General features: G+C 51.0%; 2 protein-coding genes across 4 annotated transcripts in view; one reads left to right on the forward strand and one right to left on the reverse strand.

The window, feature by feature from the left end:
• Positions 1 to 7,360: 7,360 nt before the first annotated feature.
• FAM72A (family with sequence similarity 72 member A) lies at positions 7,361 to 12,252 on the reverse strand. The gene is made up of 4 exons (XM_042013672.1): positions 11,932 to 12,252; positions 10,957 to 11,034; positions 9,617 to 9,741; positions 7,361 to 8,809 (listed from the first exon to the last, which is right to left on the reverse strand). Exons 1-4 carry the CDS (start codon positions 12,081 to 12,083, stop codon positions 8,715 to 8,717), a joined length of 450 nt encoding a protein of 149 aa, XP_041869606.1. The 5' UTR covers positions 12,084 to 12,252; the 3' UTR covers positions 7,361 to 8,714.
• Positions 12,253 to 12,545: 293 nt separating this feature from the next.
• The window catches only part of SRGAP2 (SLIT-ROBO Rho GTPase activating protein 2), a 97,859-nt gene continuing 97,708 nt past the window's right edge, over positions 12,546 to 12,696 (forward strand). For all 3 annotated transcript variants that reach the window (XM_042013568.1, XM_042013571.1, XM_042013573.1), the window contains exon 1: positions 12,546 to 12,617. The gene's annotated coding sequence lies outside the window, so the exon portion shown is untranslated. The remainder of the gene's footprint in view (positions 12,618 to 12,696) is intronic.

Below are 12,696 nucleotides of genomic sequence, written 5' to 3' on the forward strand. Positions count from 1 at the left end.
GCAACTGGGGGGAACTGGGGGGAACGGGGGGGAACTGGGGAGCATGGGGGGTACGGGGAGAACTGGGGGAACTGGGGGGCATGGGGGGATACGGGGAGAACTGGGGCAACTGGGGGGCATGGGGGGAACTGGGGGGAACTGGGGAATGCTGGGGGTCCAGGCAGTGTTTGGGAGAGGCTCATGGGCCGTGTTGGGGACCAGCAGGGAACGGGGCAGGGGCACCGCTCGTGCCTGAGCTCGCGCTCGGGTGGGCTCCGAAACTCGCTGTCCGAGGGCTCTGTGCCAGCCAGGGGTGGGATGTCACACCAGGGGACAGCGACTGCCACTCTGACAAACCCAGGTGCCAGCACACAGCCAGGTCACTCTAAACTGCTTTATTTTGGGGGTTTTTTATTGATTGAGCCATTTGCAACGTTTGAGGGAAAGGGTGACGTGTTCCTCTGCTGGGCCACGAGCGAAGCTGTGCCCGGACATGGGCTCTGCTCCCACCCATCTCCCCCTTCTGCTCCCAGTCCAACTCCCAACCCCACCACCTGTGGCTGATGCCACCAGAGTCGGGATTTTGGGATAAATGGGACTCACTGGTGTCTCTGCTGTTGCTTTTCCCTGGCCAAACCCGCTGTGAGTGAGGCCGAGGTCCTTGCCCCCACAGCTCCTGCCGTGGCGTTCTTCTGGTCACACACAAGCAGCGAAACATTTCGGAACCGGTTGGGAAATTTTCACCAGTTTAAAAAACGAGATTTGGTGGGGATGGTTTTATTCCTGACATGTGAAATGTCTGGATTTTTTCCCCTGTGTCTGGCAGGATTTCTGCACTTTGAGAATATTCATGCACTGATCTTGCTGACTTTCCTCAAGCTGTTTTTGTTCCTACCACCACTCCATCCATATATTGCTTTTTTCCCTCCCTCCCTGTTCAGACTAAGACAAGAATAATCTCTTCCATGCCCCAGACCATGAGGAGAGTGAGTTGCTTTATTTTTGTGGCTGACTGGGCACGATATGCAGATGTTGCCCTGATGTGTGCAGTAACCGTGCCCACAAGATGCCAGCTTGATTTTGCTTTTTTTTTGCCTTTTCCTGAAGGTTCTGACAGAGCCCATGGCCGCAGGAGGACAGAGCAACGAGGAGCAGCAATAGGAGCATTATTTGGACCTTTACAGCGGTGTTTCTCATTTGGAGTTTAATCTGGTGTGTCTGACCCCTCTGCGTGCCTCGGGAGCGACTCCAGGCTTGGCCCTGCATCCTGCAGAGCCCATTTGGCATTCGGAGGGGAGCTGATGATGTTTTTGGCTGGTTGGAAATTCTGATAAATGCTGGCACATCTGATTTATTGTCTGACTCCGTTCCCAAGGAGACCACATATGGAGCAGCCTGAGATAAGCTGCTTATAACCTAAAGGTGAACGCCTTAAAATATCAGTGTCCCTTTCTCTCCTCCTGCTTTCCCCTGCTATCTTTATTTCACTCTGCTATCAGAGAATTAAACACTCTGTTCTGGTGGGAAACCTTTCTGTCCTTACAATTGGCTGAAGTTATAAACCCAGCTGGGTTTCCTGTCACCACTCCCGATGCAGATTTGTTGAGCACGATGCCGGTGTCCCAGATTCCGTGGCCTGGTGGCAGCTCTCAGGGCTGGAAGATCCAGGATCACCATGGAATGTGCACAGGTGGGGGTTTGCTGCGCCCCCAGCCCCTTTTTGGGAGCTTCACCCTCCTCCTTCGTGGGAGAGGGGGAAGCCCAGGTGTCCTGCAGAGGCTGGAGAATCCCAGGATGGTTTGGGTTGGAAAAGACCTTAAAGATCAGCTCGTCCCACCCCTGCCATGGGCAGGGACATCTTCCACTGTCCCGGGCTGCTCCCACCTGGCCTGGGACACTTCCAGGGATGGAGAGTCCACAACCCCTCTTGACAACCTCGCCTTGGTGTGGAGTTTTGCTCTTCAAAGCTCATTTTCAGCCACGACACACTCGGCTGATGTCTCTTCTCCCGAGTTTGCAGTCCAAGCTCGTTTTCAGGGAGTCACTTGGGCTGGGCGGGTTTTGTGGGACAGAGGTGGGCGACAGAGAGGGAACCAGTTCTTTCTGCAGCAGAGAAATGCTCAGACCACAATTACTGTGTCTCCTCAGCCCTTGTGTGCAGCACACACCCAGACACCGCAGGCTTTGCTCCTGCTGGGAGCACAGAGCCCAGAAATCACCCTGATCCTTGGGGACAGAGCACAGGGATCGCTGCCCTGCTTCCCCCTGGGCTTTGGGGAACATCAGGCTGGGCTTCACCCGTGCTGCCCGCTGGAGTGTGATGGGATGTGACTGCCCTGGGAGGGGAAGGTGCTGCTGCCTCGCTGCCAGCGCAGTGAATGCTGTGATTAATGCCAAAGCCAGCAGTGCCCAGTCTGAGCCCCTGGCAGGGGCAGGAGGAGGCTCTGGTGCTGCAGGAGGTGTGACCAGAGCACCTGGTGCTCTCCAAAAGCTGCTGGTTACAAAGTCCTGTGATTTTTGTGGCTGACTTGCAGCTCAGTTTGCTGAGAAGGGTTTTGTGCCATCAGAGGGGCGCAGAAAGCAGCGATTCCAGTTCATGCATCACAGGCATGTTTGTAGCAAATTAGAATTTGATCCAGTTAATGAAGTAAAAAGGTTTCTTATCAAGGCCAGTACCAGGTGCTTTTAAGCAGTTTTAAAATTTTGATTTCCCATAAGGACTGGAATTAAAAAATTGGACAAATTCTGCTGAATAAAGACTTCCTGCCACTTAGGAATGCTGCCTTCTGGTAGCAGGAGAGATGAAAAAAAAGTGTTCATCTGAATTTTAAATTCTCAGCTACAAAGAAAGCAATTTGGACTCTGGGTAAAATTTGAAGCAGGGTAAAATCCACTTTACAGAGTAAAATTTGCATCCAACCAGGGGTCCAAGAACAAATGGAGCAACATTGTGGAAAGTCTTGTGGTGGGCTTTGCACAAGAGCCGATTGCTTAATTTTGTCCCAACATTTTAGGCTCTCATCAAATCTGAGTGGATGTTAGACTGAATCTGCAGGAGCTTTCACAACCTCCCCTCAGCTGTGACTGTGCCATTCCATCTGCATTTTTAACCAAATAATTCTCTGTTGGCTTTAGGAAGCGCCCTGGGAGGAAAAATTATTGCAGCTTTGGTATTGTGGGGGTCCAAAACCATCCACTGCTCTGTGTCCACCTGCAAGAGAATCAATGAATTGCTAAAAGTTCTAAAGAGGTTTAAAAATTTAATAATTGAGAAGGGCCTGGATCTTGTGTTTGGCAGAGTAGCTGGACACGCAGTTTTGATTGAATAAATGAGGTTCGAAGGTGCATCCTCAGCCCTGGTTGGGAATAGATCCCATCTATGCTGTCTCCAAGTGGTTTTGGGTCTGGAGCTGCCATTGCTGTGTTTTTAATGTGGGCCAAGGAGGGCTGGCACTGCTCACATCCGAGGCAGCTTGTGGCACACAAGCTCCTCGCTCTTCCCTTGCCAGCCTTGCTGAAGGAGCTTTCTGGGTGCATTCTGCAAGCACAGCAGGAATCACAGAGCAGATTCGCTCCTGTCGAAGCTTTGCTAGCCTCAGAATCAAATCTGTGCTTTTTAAAATGGAGACAAATAAATTGGTGGTGAGAGGACAGCTCTGGTGACACCCCAAAAGGTGCAGGCAAAAGGGGTGGGAGCTTTGTCCCCTTGTGGTTTGGTCCTAAAACCCTTTTGCTGTCTGGCCAGTCTGTTGCTGGAGCGTGGTGTTGGCTCTGAGAGCAAGACAGATGATGAGGCAAAATCAGGTGAATTTCTTTTAAATGTAACTCTTTTTAACTTTCCTTTGTGTCAGGAGCTGTTGGACGTGCACAGCAGACACGGGACCAGCTTTCCTTTGGGGAAATTAGGGTGAGAGCCCGAGAACACCTGTATTTCTGGTGTTATCTCCTGTGTCAGTGGAAATTTCCCCTTCCAAAGCAGGCCATATGCTGGAGAGGGATGAACTAATCAGCTTCTGCCATGGCACAGCAGGGAAGGATCCCGGTGTGGCTGCACTCATGGAGCAGCGATGCTGGCTTAGTTTTAATTAGTACTTCCCTCCAGGAAAGGAGTGCAGGCAGAGAAATGCAAGAGATCAAGACTTCTTTCCTCAGCCTGGCTTTCTGAGAGCCTGCACAACGCTCTCCCCACGCTGCCGTGCAGATGGCAGTGCTGGAGAGTGCCCTGGTGCTGATTTCCCCTGTGTGGCATCACCCGGAGACACTGAGCTGGCAGCGTTCAGGTGACATCAGAAGTGAGGCACCAGAGATTTGGGTTGGCTTCTATTTGATGAGCTTTGTTCCCTGTTGGTTTTGGGGTTTTTTCCCCCCTCCTTGTTGCTGTCCAAAATGGGATTCCTGCTTTCTAATGAGAAATCAATAGTGCAGCTCACTGGGCCGAGCTGCTGTCACACAGGCGAGGTGACAAGAGACACTGCAGACAGCAGAGCAGCCAGAATGTCCCTCTGGCTAAAGACTGCTGGGAAATGTTGGGAGAACAGCGTTGTTGATATTTCCTCTGTTGAGGAGCGGGAATTTTGGGTGATGCATCAACAGCTTGGAGTTAATTCCAGCAGAGATGCTCAAGGCAGCTTTGCTCTCTGGCTGTTCCCCTGTCCTGCATGAATTGAAATCATGTCTCAGCTCTATAAATGCTGTATCTGCACAGGTTTGGAATAATCTGGGGCTTTTGGTAGGTTTTTAATGGGTATTTTGCTAGAGGCTGCGTCCTTTGTGTGTGCTAGAGCAAGAGGAAGAGCCAATAGTGCAGTGGAGATCCCGAAGGATCCTTCATTCGGGTACGAGATGGTTTCAGTTTGAGGTGATCTTTAAGGTCCCTTCCCAACCTTTGTGCGACTCCGTGGCTGTCTGCGTGCTGGAAGAGCCGGCTACTCCCAGAAATCCCCGTTGGAACAGCGAGAAGGGATCCACAGCTGCAGGAACAGGCACGGCTCCATTGTCTCTTGCAGCTCAGGAGTCTCCTCGTGAGGCTTCACCTCTGATCTCTGGCAGTCCCCGGTGCCTTTCCTTGCCCCCTTTGGCTGCCTTGCTTCCACAGCAGCCCCCGAGCCCCCGCGCTCGCAGCTCCTTGCGCAACGGGGGCTGCGCTGGGGACGCTCCCTGAAGCCAAAAAACAGCACACAAAGGTTGTTTACTCAGCACACGGGCTGCTCCTTGGGGTACGCTTCCAGAAACCACACAGGCTGCAAACGTAACCAAACACGCACCAACGACCTCTCATGGCAAAGGAATGGGGTGCTTTAGAATAAATGAGCATTTTACTTCACTCTCCAAAGCCTGGCGTGCCAGAGAGAGGAGTAGAAATGTAAAGATAGCTCAGTGATTTCTGTCTCTCATTGTTGGGCTCTTCCTCAGATTCAAAGCCTGGGACTGCAGGTTCTGTCCCGGGAATGGGGACCCGTCTGTCACCTGCTGGAAGCGGCTGAGCTGCATTCCAGCCTGTGGGAGAAGAGGGTGTCCTTCAAGCTGAGCCTCCCCGGGTAATCACCCTATCAGTTCGTGCTGATAGAGATCACACCCTGAACCTCATCCCGGTGCTGCCTCACCACGGGCCTGGCCGCACTCTGCCCGCTTGGCAGCTGCTCTGCAGCCTGCACTTGGCTCCAGCTCAAGGGCAGAAGAATCCCGAACTGTTTGTCACTGTAAAGTGCTTTGGGATGAAGGGTGGCACATAAATGTGAGGTAATGATGAGGCTTTAGGCTGTGCTGGAATAAGGAAGAAGATTTAAATGGGCTTTTTCTCCCAGTAAGTCTTGTTTAATATGGAGAGGTATCAATCTGTCACTGTCTTGTTGTGACTTTCCCCGACCCCTCCAGCTGATTTTGTGCGCTGCGGGGAAGAAAATGGTTGGCCATCAGTAACAGAGTGATGGCACGGCTCCCTGTGACTCGAAAACCAAATTGAAGTTATTTATCCTCAGTGCCTTTTGGAATTCCACTTCCAAATGTTTTCATCCAAACAAGTCTGTGACCCTGAACCTACAAGTTTGTGTTGCACAAGATGTTAAAAACTGCTGGGCTCAGGTCTGGGGTGGCCAAGCAGATGCAGCCCATGGGCACGGAGGGATGGGCTCCAGCAGAACTCTCGGTGCCAGGAGAACTCTGGAGTCTTGCAGAAGCCCTGACTTGGAGTCTGAACTCTGGGACCTTTTGCCTGGTGCTCAGTCCCTACTAAACAACCCCCCATCTGATTAGAGATGCTTTAATTGCTCGCCTTGGTGATGAGCAGGAGGAAAGGCCTGAGGATGCGGTTCTTGTTTTTCAGCCTTGTGACTTCAGGGGCTGCACAGCAAAGATCACATCCAATTTCCCTGGGAAATCCTCGCCAAAAGGTGCAACAGCTCCTCCCGGATCAGCCTGACCACGGATCTGTCGTTGAATCCTGCTGATGCATCCATCCTGCGTATCTCCATTATCTGCCCAGGTGTGTTTTTATACCAGAGGCCTGGCACCCACCCCCTCCAAGTGATCCACAGCAGGTTCCAGGGCTGTGCCACAGCACCGACACCTTGTATGTCAAAACACAGAGAGAAAACAAAGCAGAGACCTGAGCTGTTTATTTCAAACACAGCTTTGGGTGGGATGAAGGACCTGGGAGTGTTTCCAGAAATATTAATCTGGTTTTGTGCCAATTTGGGGTTAAATCTGTCTATAACTGTGGTGATCCTTGGAAACTTAACCCCAGACTTCGGGGCTCTGTGAATGAGCTGCTGTGGCTTTAACACAAAGTGCTCAGTCAGTTCTTTTTTTAATTTCAGATAGAAAGGAGCAGCCCTGGACATGATTGATCACTTTGGTGACATTCATGACAGCTGGGGCAATAGGGGATGTTTGCATACTTTGTATATAATACCTTCAGCTTCTTTATTGTCAACAAAAAGGGACTGAACTCCCTTAAAAGTTGGCTCATTCTTAATTTCCAGCTGATGAGGTGAAGTGTTTTAATTGCACAGGCCTGTTTGAGCGAGTCGATGGTAGAACTTCCAGTTCTGTGTGTACAGATAGGGAGCAAAAACAGAATTATGGACTTGAAGGGGAGGAATTCATCCTCTGCTTCCCTGTGGGAGAGGAGCTCTGCCCCTGCTGACTCAGGATGGTGAAGGTTATAAATGGCAAGTGCTGGGCTGGCAACAGGCACAACCACGTTTGAACTATTGTGTTGCTTATGCAAAACCAATCAGATGTATTTTTAGCTCATGAATTCTGCGGGGAAAAAAAAATTTGAGGTGTCACCTTGCCAGCTTGATGCTGTAGTGATCACAGAAAGCTGGAAAAAATTGGGATATTGAGTTTTATAGAAGAGTTAACTAAGACAGAGGAGCTGTCAGGTTTGTCAGCCTAAAGTGATTTTATTTTTGGGTTGTCCAAAATAAATTCATAATACTAAAAGCCTAATTATTCCACTCCTTTAATCCAAGATGCCATTTCATTGTTGTGATTATCTGATATCGTCCATATTTATGACAGCCCTGGAGACTCTGGAGTCCAAAGCTTTTATTTCCTGGGCAGACACAACACAGGAATTCAAAACAAGACACACACATACAAATATACACCAATAAACACTTAATGCAGAAGAGGTAGTACCATTAATTAAGAAATAGATAACGAGCAGTGAAAATACTGAGACAATTCAGATCTGTCTTCATCACACCCCTTTCAAGTATCACAAGAGGCTGCAGGGAGGTTTATTGAAGTGTCCTCTGTTCTCTTACATGATTTTACTTTGAGTTTTTTGTTGGTGGCCCTTAGGTGAGAAGCTGAAGGGGACAGTACTTAGTTCAGAAGTTAAATATCATGGTTTGTTAGCAACTCAGAAAATGAGCTTTGAATTCATTACCTACAGGAAGCAGATTGTCTGTGCACCTCAGGATGCAAGTTAGGCATGAACACCAAATATTTTACCTGATTTCTTTTTTTTTTTTTGCTTTCTCTAAAAAGATCCAATTTCGTGACTGAGTTGTGTTTCGGAGAGGGGAAAAAAAAATATATTAAAGTGTATGGGTGTTATTGCTGCCCTGAAGGAAAACTCCAGCGTAGCCTTGAAGTTCTACTAAGAAACTGCAGAATTTAGGTTTTATCAGGGAGAAAAAAGATGAACTTGATCTCTGTGGAGACAGAACCCTGAAAGTATCGAAAAATAAAGACGGGAAGGCTCTAAGAGGCTTCCCAGTGCACATTTGGGAGCATCCTGGGATGCCTCAGGTGCAAAGAAGCTGCAGAGAGCAGGAGATCACAGAGCCAGAGCAGCAAAACTTGGAGCCACTTTGAACCACACGAGCTGATCTCTTTCAGAACTCCCCCAACCTGGCAGATCATTCCTGAAGATTTTTTTGAACTGAAAGCAGCTGAGAGGTTTTGCTCTGTGAAAAGTGCTTTAGGGAAGAAGAAAGGAAGGATTATCAGCTGTTGAGGCTTAAGAATGAAAAGCAAAATAGAGCTCAGCAAATGCACTTTGTGTTTGCATTTCCAAGGTGCATCTCTGCTCAGGGGATACACACCAGGCAGATTCAGGAGTCTAAGGAAGGCTACAGCGAAAGAGAGGATTTTTAGGGATTGTTTTCCAGATTTCCTGGTTTTTTCTGTTGTTTAAGATCCGATGGGCCACCAGGTGAAATTAAATAAACCCAAACCAAACAGCCAGGCCACAAGTGGAGGGACGATCCTGCAGGTAACGTTTATCTGATGTACTCCTCCTCAGAGGTGCAGGACGTGTCTTCTTCTGTGCTTTCCTCCAGATCTGGCAAGTTGCCCCAGAGCAATACATCCACACCTGGTGGGGAGGAGACAAAAGGGGGGGGGGGGAAAGGTATTTTTGGATTGTGACCTTATATTTAAGTTGCACAACTGTTTATTGTGAGAGAAAATAATCCTTGCAAAACCCGGGAAGTCACGTTCATGATGAATAAATCTATTTTCTGTCTTCCTTCAAAGTGATCTTGGTAGTGTTGTTGCTTATTTTTTTCAGCCCTGTTCAGAGGATAAATCCCTGCCCACAGAAGTATTTAGATAACCAATTCAGGCAGCTATTGATAAGCCCCTCCTGACTGATTTATTTGTGAGCAGCATCGACCCGAGGCACAGGTGACACTGCAAGGTTTGGGCAGGGAGTTGCCCTGGGGATTTATCAGGGAGCTGTGCATTCCTGAGGGCTGCAGCCCTGCCAGACACTTGGCATCCATCCCACCAGGATGCAAGTCCAGCTAAGGAGGACTCACTTAGGGAGGGTCAAAGTGACAACGTGACTCACCCAAAAAAAGAGATGCCCCTGGACAGCTGCCTGACAGCCCAGTGAAGCCACCCCCAGCACTATAAATAAACCCGTGTTTATACTGGTGGTGGTCTTGCTGCAGAAAATCCTGACTCCTGTCCACAGAGGGGAGAGGGTAAGATCAATTTACGCCGAAATTCTCTTCTACAACTGCCTCCCCCCGAGTGGTTTTCTAGATCAGCAGCACTTCCTCGTGCCTCCATATGCCAGCCTCCCTCCATATGCTTGGGCTATATCGGGATGCCTCGTTAGGATCGGGAATCAGGGCTTCAGGGAAGGGAAAGGGAAGGAAACAAACTTGTCCCTCACCAGAAGGGTCGAGCCTGTTGATGCCAAACACTGCCTGGCTGTGGAACATCCAGAAGTGGCCGTTGTTGCAGGACAGCAGGCAGGGCTTGCAGGGACAAATCACGTGGTAGCCAACAACATTCCCACTGGAAAGGCAAGGGGAATAATGAGCCTGGGGAAAAGCTGGGTGTTGGTGGCTTTTTCCGGCTCCGATTAAATAGCCCCCGTGCCAGACCATTATGTAATGCACCGGTTTTGATAGGGTTAAGGGAACAGGGTTAAACAAGTATCTTAAATATTTAGGGGACAGCTGTCAGGAGTTACGGAATATCTGAGTTTTAGATCTTTGGCACATAAAGCGTTTAGTAACCTGAATTGTGTAACCCAGATTAGTTTACATACCAACAAATGCTGGTGGATTTCTTTATTTATTTTCCTTCAGAAGGCCAGTGATTCCAACCAGCAAAGAAGTTCATCACACCCAAAATCCCCCTGTACACAAGCACCGTGCACGGGAGGGTACCAGCAGCAGGAGTAATGGGACTGAGAATTATGGAATGGTTTGGGTTGGAAGGGACCTTAAAGCCCATCCAATCCCACCCCTGCCATGGGCAGGGACACCTTCCACTGTCTCAGGCTGCTCCAACCTGGCCGTGGACACTTCAGGGATGGGGCAGCCACAGCTGCTCTGGGCCAGATTATTGAAGCCTTATCAACTCTCCTAGATCAAAACCATAACAACCATTTTTCCATGTGTTCCGATGAGATACTTCTGTTTCTCTGCTTCTGTCTAAAAACCAAAATATTGTGTCCCTATCACAACCCCCCATTGTTCAAATCTGAGGAAGGTAAAAATCGTGATTACGGAGCTGAAAGAATTCTCTCAGATAACTGTGAGCTATTTGAGAGTTGTTGTTTTCACCCTTAAATATCAGGCATTAATAAGGAGGATAAAAGAACTCCAAGAACTTTAGCGACAGCATGTTCCATCTGCTCCCAACAACTCGATCTGCCAAGAGGATGTTCTATTAATTAGAATATGAGTAACTGCTGCTTGCTGGGGCCTTATTCACAGAGCTCTCTGAGTGTTGAGGCAGACATTTAATCAGGCAGGTGGCACACAAGCTTTCCCAGAGACTCAGCCTCCTGACAAGGTTGTCACATTTCCGCTGGGGACTCGCACAGAAATACCCTGGCAGCCTTGCCCAGGAGCGGTGGGCTGAGTTTCTCCCCAGCAGCATTAAATCTGCAGCAGAGAACGCAATCTGTTCGCTCGTCCTGTAACTCCTGCGCTGCGGGAGGTGAGGGCGAGGAGGCGAAACAGGGCTGGGACACGGCGGTGTCACCACTTGTGTCCTCACCACTTCAGACAGGCGATGTTCTTCAGCTTGCATTTGCAGATTTCAGTGAAGTAGCAGCTTCCGATGAAATCAACAGTTCTGGAGGAAGGAAATTCACAGAAGTTTAGAGCTGCTGCGATTACAACTGCAGTGTTACAATAACACCGGTCTGAAGTCACTACAAAGTGATGCTGCCATTGGTCCTGTGTGGTTTAAACTTCCCGAGGCCACACGGTGCCATTTTCCTTTTGACTATCAGCCGTACTCATACGGAAACTTTAAAAAGAGACCCACGTGACATCGCACGAGTATCAAAAATCCTCTTAAAATAGCCCAAAAGAGCAGAGCTTCCCTTGGTACTCAGAGGCTCTCAGGCTCAGTGTGGCACTGTCAGTCAGATCCCCGATTACAGACATCGCCCCAGCTCCTGCCAAATCCCAGCTCAGAAACAGAACAATACCTTAGAGGCTGTGATGTTTAAAACCAAACCTTTGATTCCTTATCTCCTCTCCAACCCATACTTTCTGATTACCATGTCATTTCACAATCTGATTTCCTTACTATTCAAATCTCGCTATGGGAAAGCAGCAGAGAGCCGACTTGGGGGAGAGTCCTGGCAGCAGTGACAGATCAGGTTTGTTCTGTTTGCGGGTCTTTATTTCAAATTCTAATCTTCGCTTCGCAAAGGAGCGGGAGGAGCTTTCCCGTGGCCGCTGAGCCGGTGCCATCCCTACGGATGGATGAAATTGGAGTTTGGATTTGCCCTGCACGGGACAGCCTCGCTCTTTGCCATCCCGCCGTGGCTTCCCCCGGGCTGGAGATGTACGGATGGGGTGAACCCTTGTGTTTTGTGGGGCTGCTTTCCCGGTGACAGCGGGGTTTGGAGTGATGCTGAGAACCCTCCAGCCGCGTCACCCCGCTCGGCCGTGCCCGCCGGCGCTGACAGTACCCCGACCCCCGGTGCGACACACCCTTTCCCCCCTTCCCGGCGCTTACCCCGAGGGCGGGATGTCGGTGGAGTAGAGGTCGGTGTCGGTGTCCGCCAGCAGCACCGCCTGCATGCCCCGCGAGCTCAGCACCTGCCGGCAGAACCGGCAGCACAGCACGCTCACGCACCGGTCCTCGAAGGTGCAGCCGCTGGAGGACATGGCGGGTGGGACCCTGATCCTGTCCCGGTCCCGTCCCGATCCCGGTCCCGGTCCCGGTCCCGGTCCCGATCCGGTGCCGGTCCCGTTCCGCTCCGGCGCCAACGGCCACGCTCCCACCTGTCAGTTTGAATTCCCGACCGCGCCCTCCCATTGGGCGCCGCAGGCCACGCCCACCACCATTGAAAAACCCGGTGGCTCCACCCCTCCCGCCTGGCTATTGGTGAGAAGGCGCACCCCGCCTCGCTTCTACTGGTCACACCGGCTGTCACTCACACCCTCGCCCCGCCCCTGCGCCGCTCTCGGCCGGCGGGGCGGTGCCACGGGCGCCAAGCGGCGGGAAGGGGGGGCGGGCTCATCTTGGGGACGGCGCTGTCTGATTGGTTATGATGCCCGTCGCTCATGCCTAGCGCGCCGCGCCCATTGGCCGAGGCGCTGGGCGGGGCGGGGCGGTGGCGGGCCGGTGCGGGGGACCGGGCGGCGGGCGCCAGCGGCCGGAGGACGCCCGGCTGCGGGAGGCGGCTCCGCAGCGCCCAGGTAATCGCCCCGGCCGCCCGCCCGACCCCCGGCCCTCCCGTGCCACCCCCCCGGTGGGCCGCGAGCAGCCCTCTGCCGC

Source organism: Corvus kubaryi, unplaced genomic scaffold (genome assembly GCF_017639235.1).
Source record: "Corvus kubaryi isolate FWS band 111438036 unplaced genomic scaffold, C.kubaryi_AGA036_p1.0 split1-37355, whole genome shotgun sequence".
Lineage (NCBI taxonomy): Eukaryota > Metazoa > Chordata > Aves > Passeriformes > Corvidae > Corvus > Corvus kubaryi.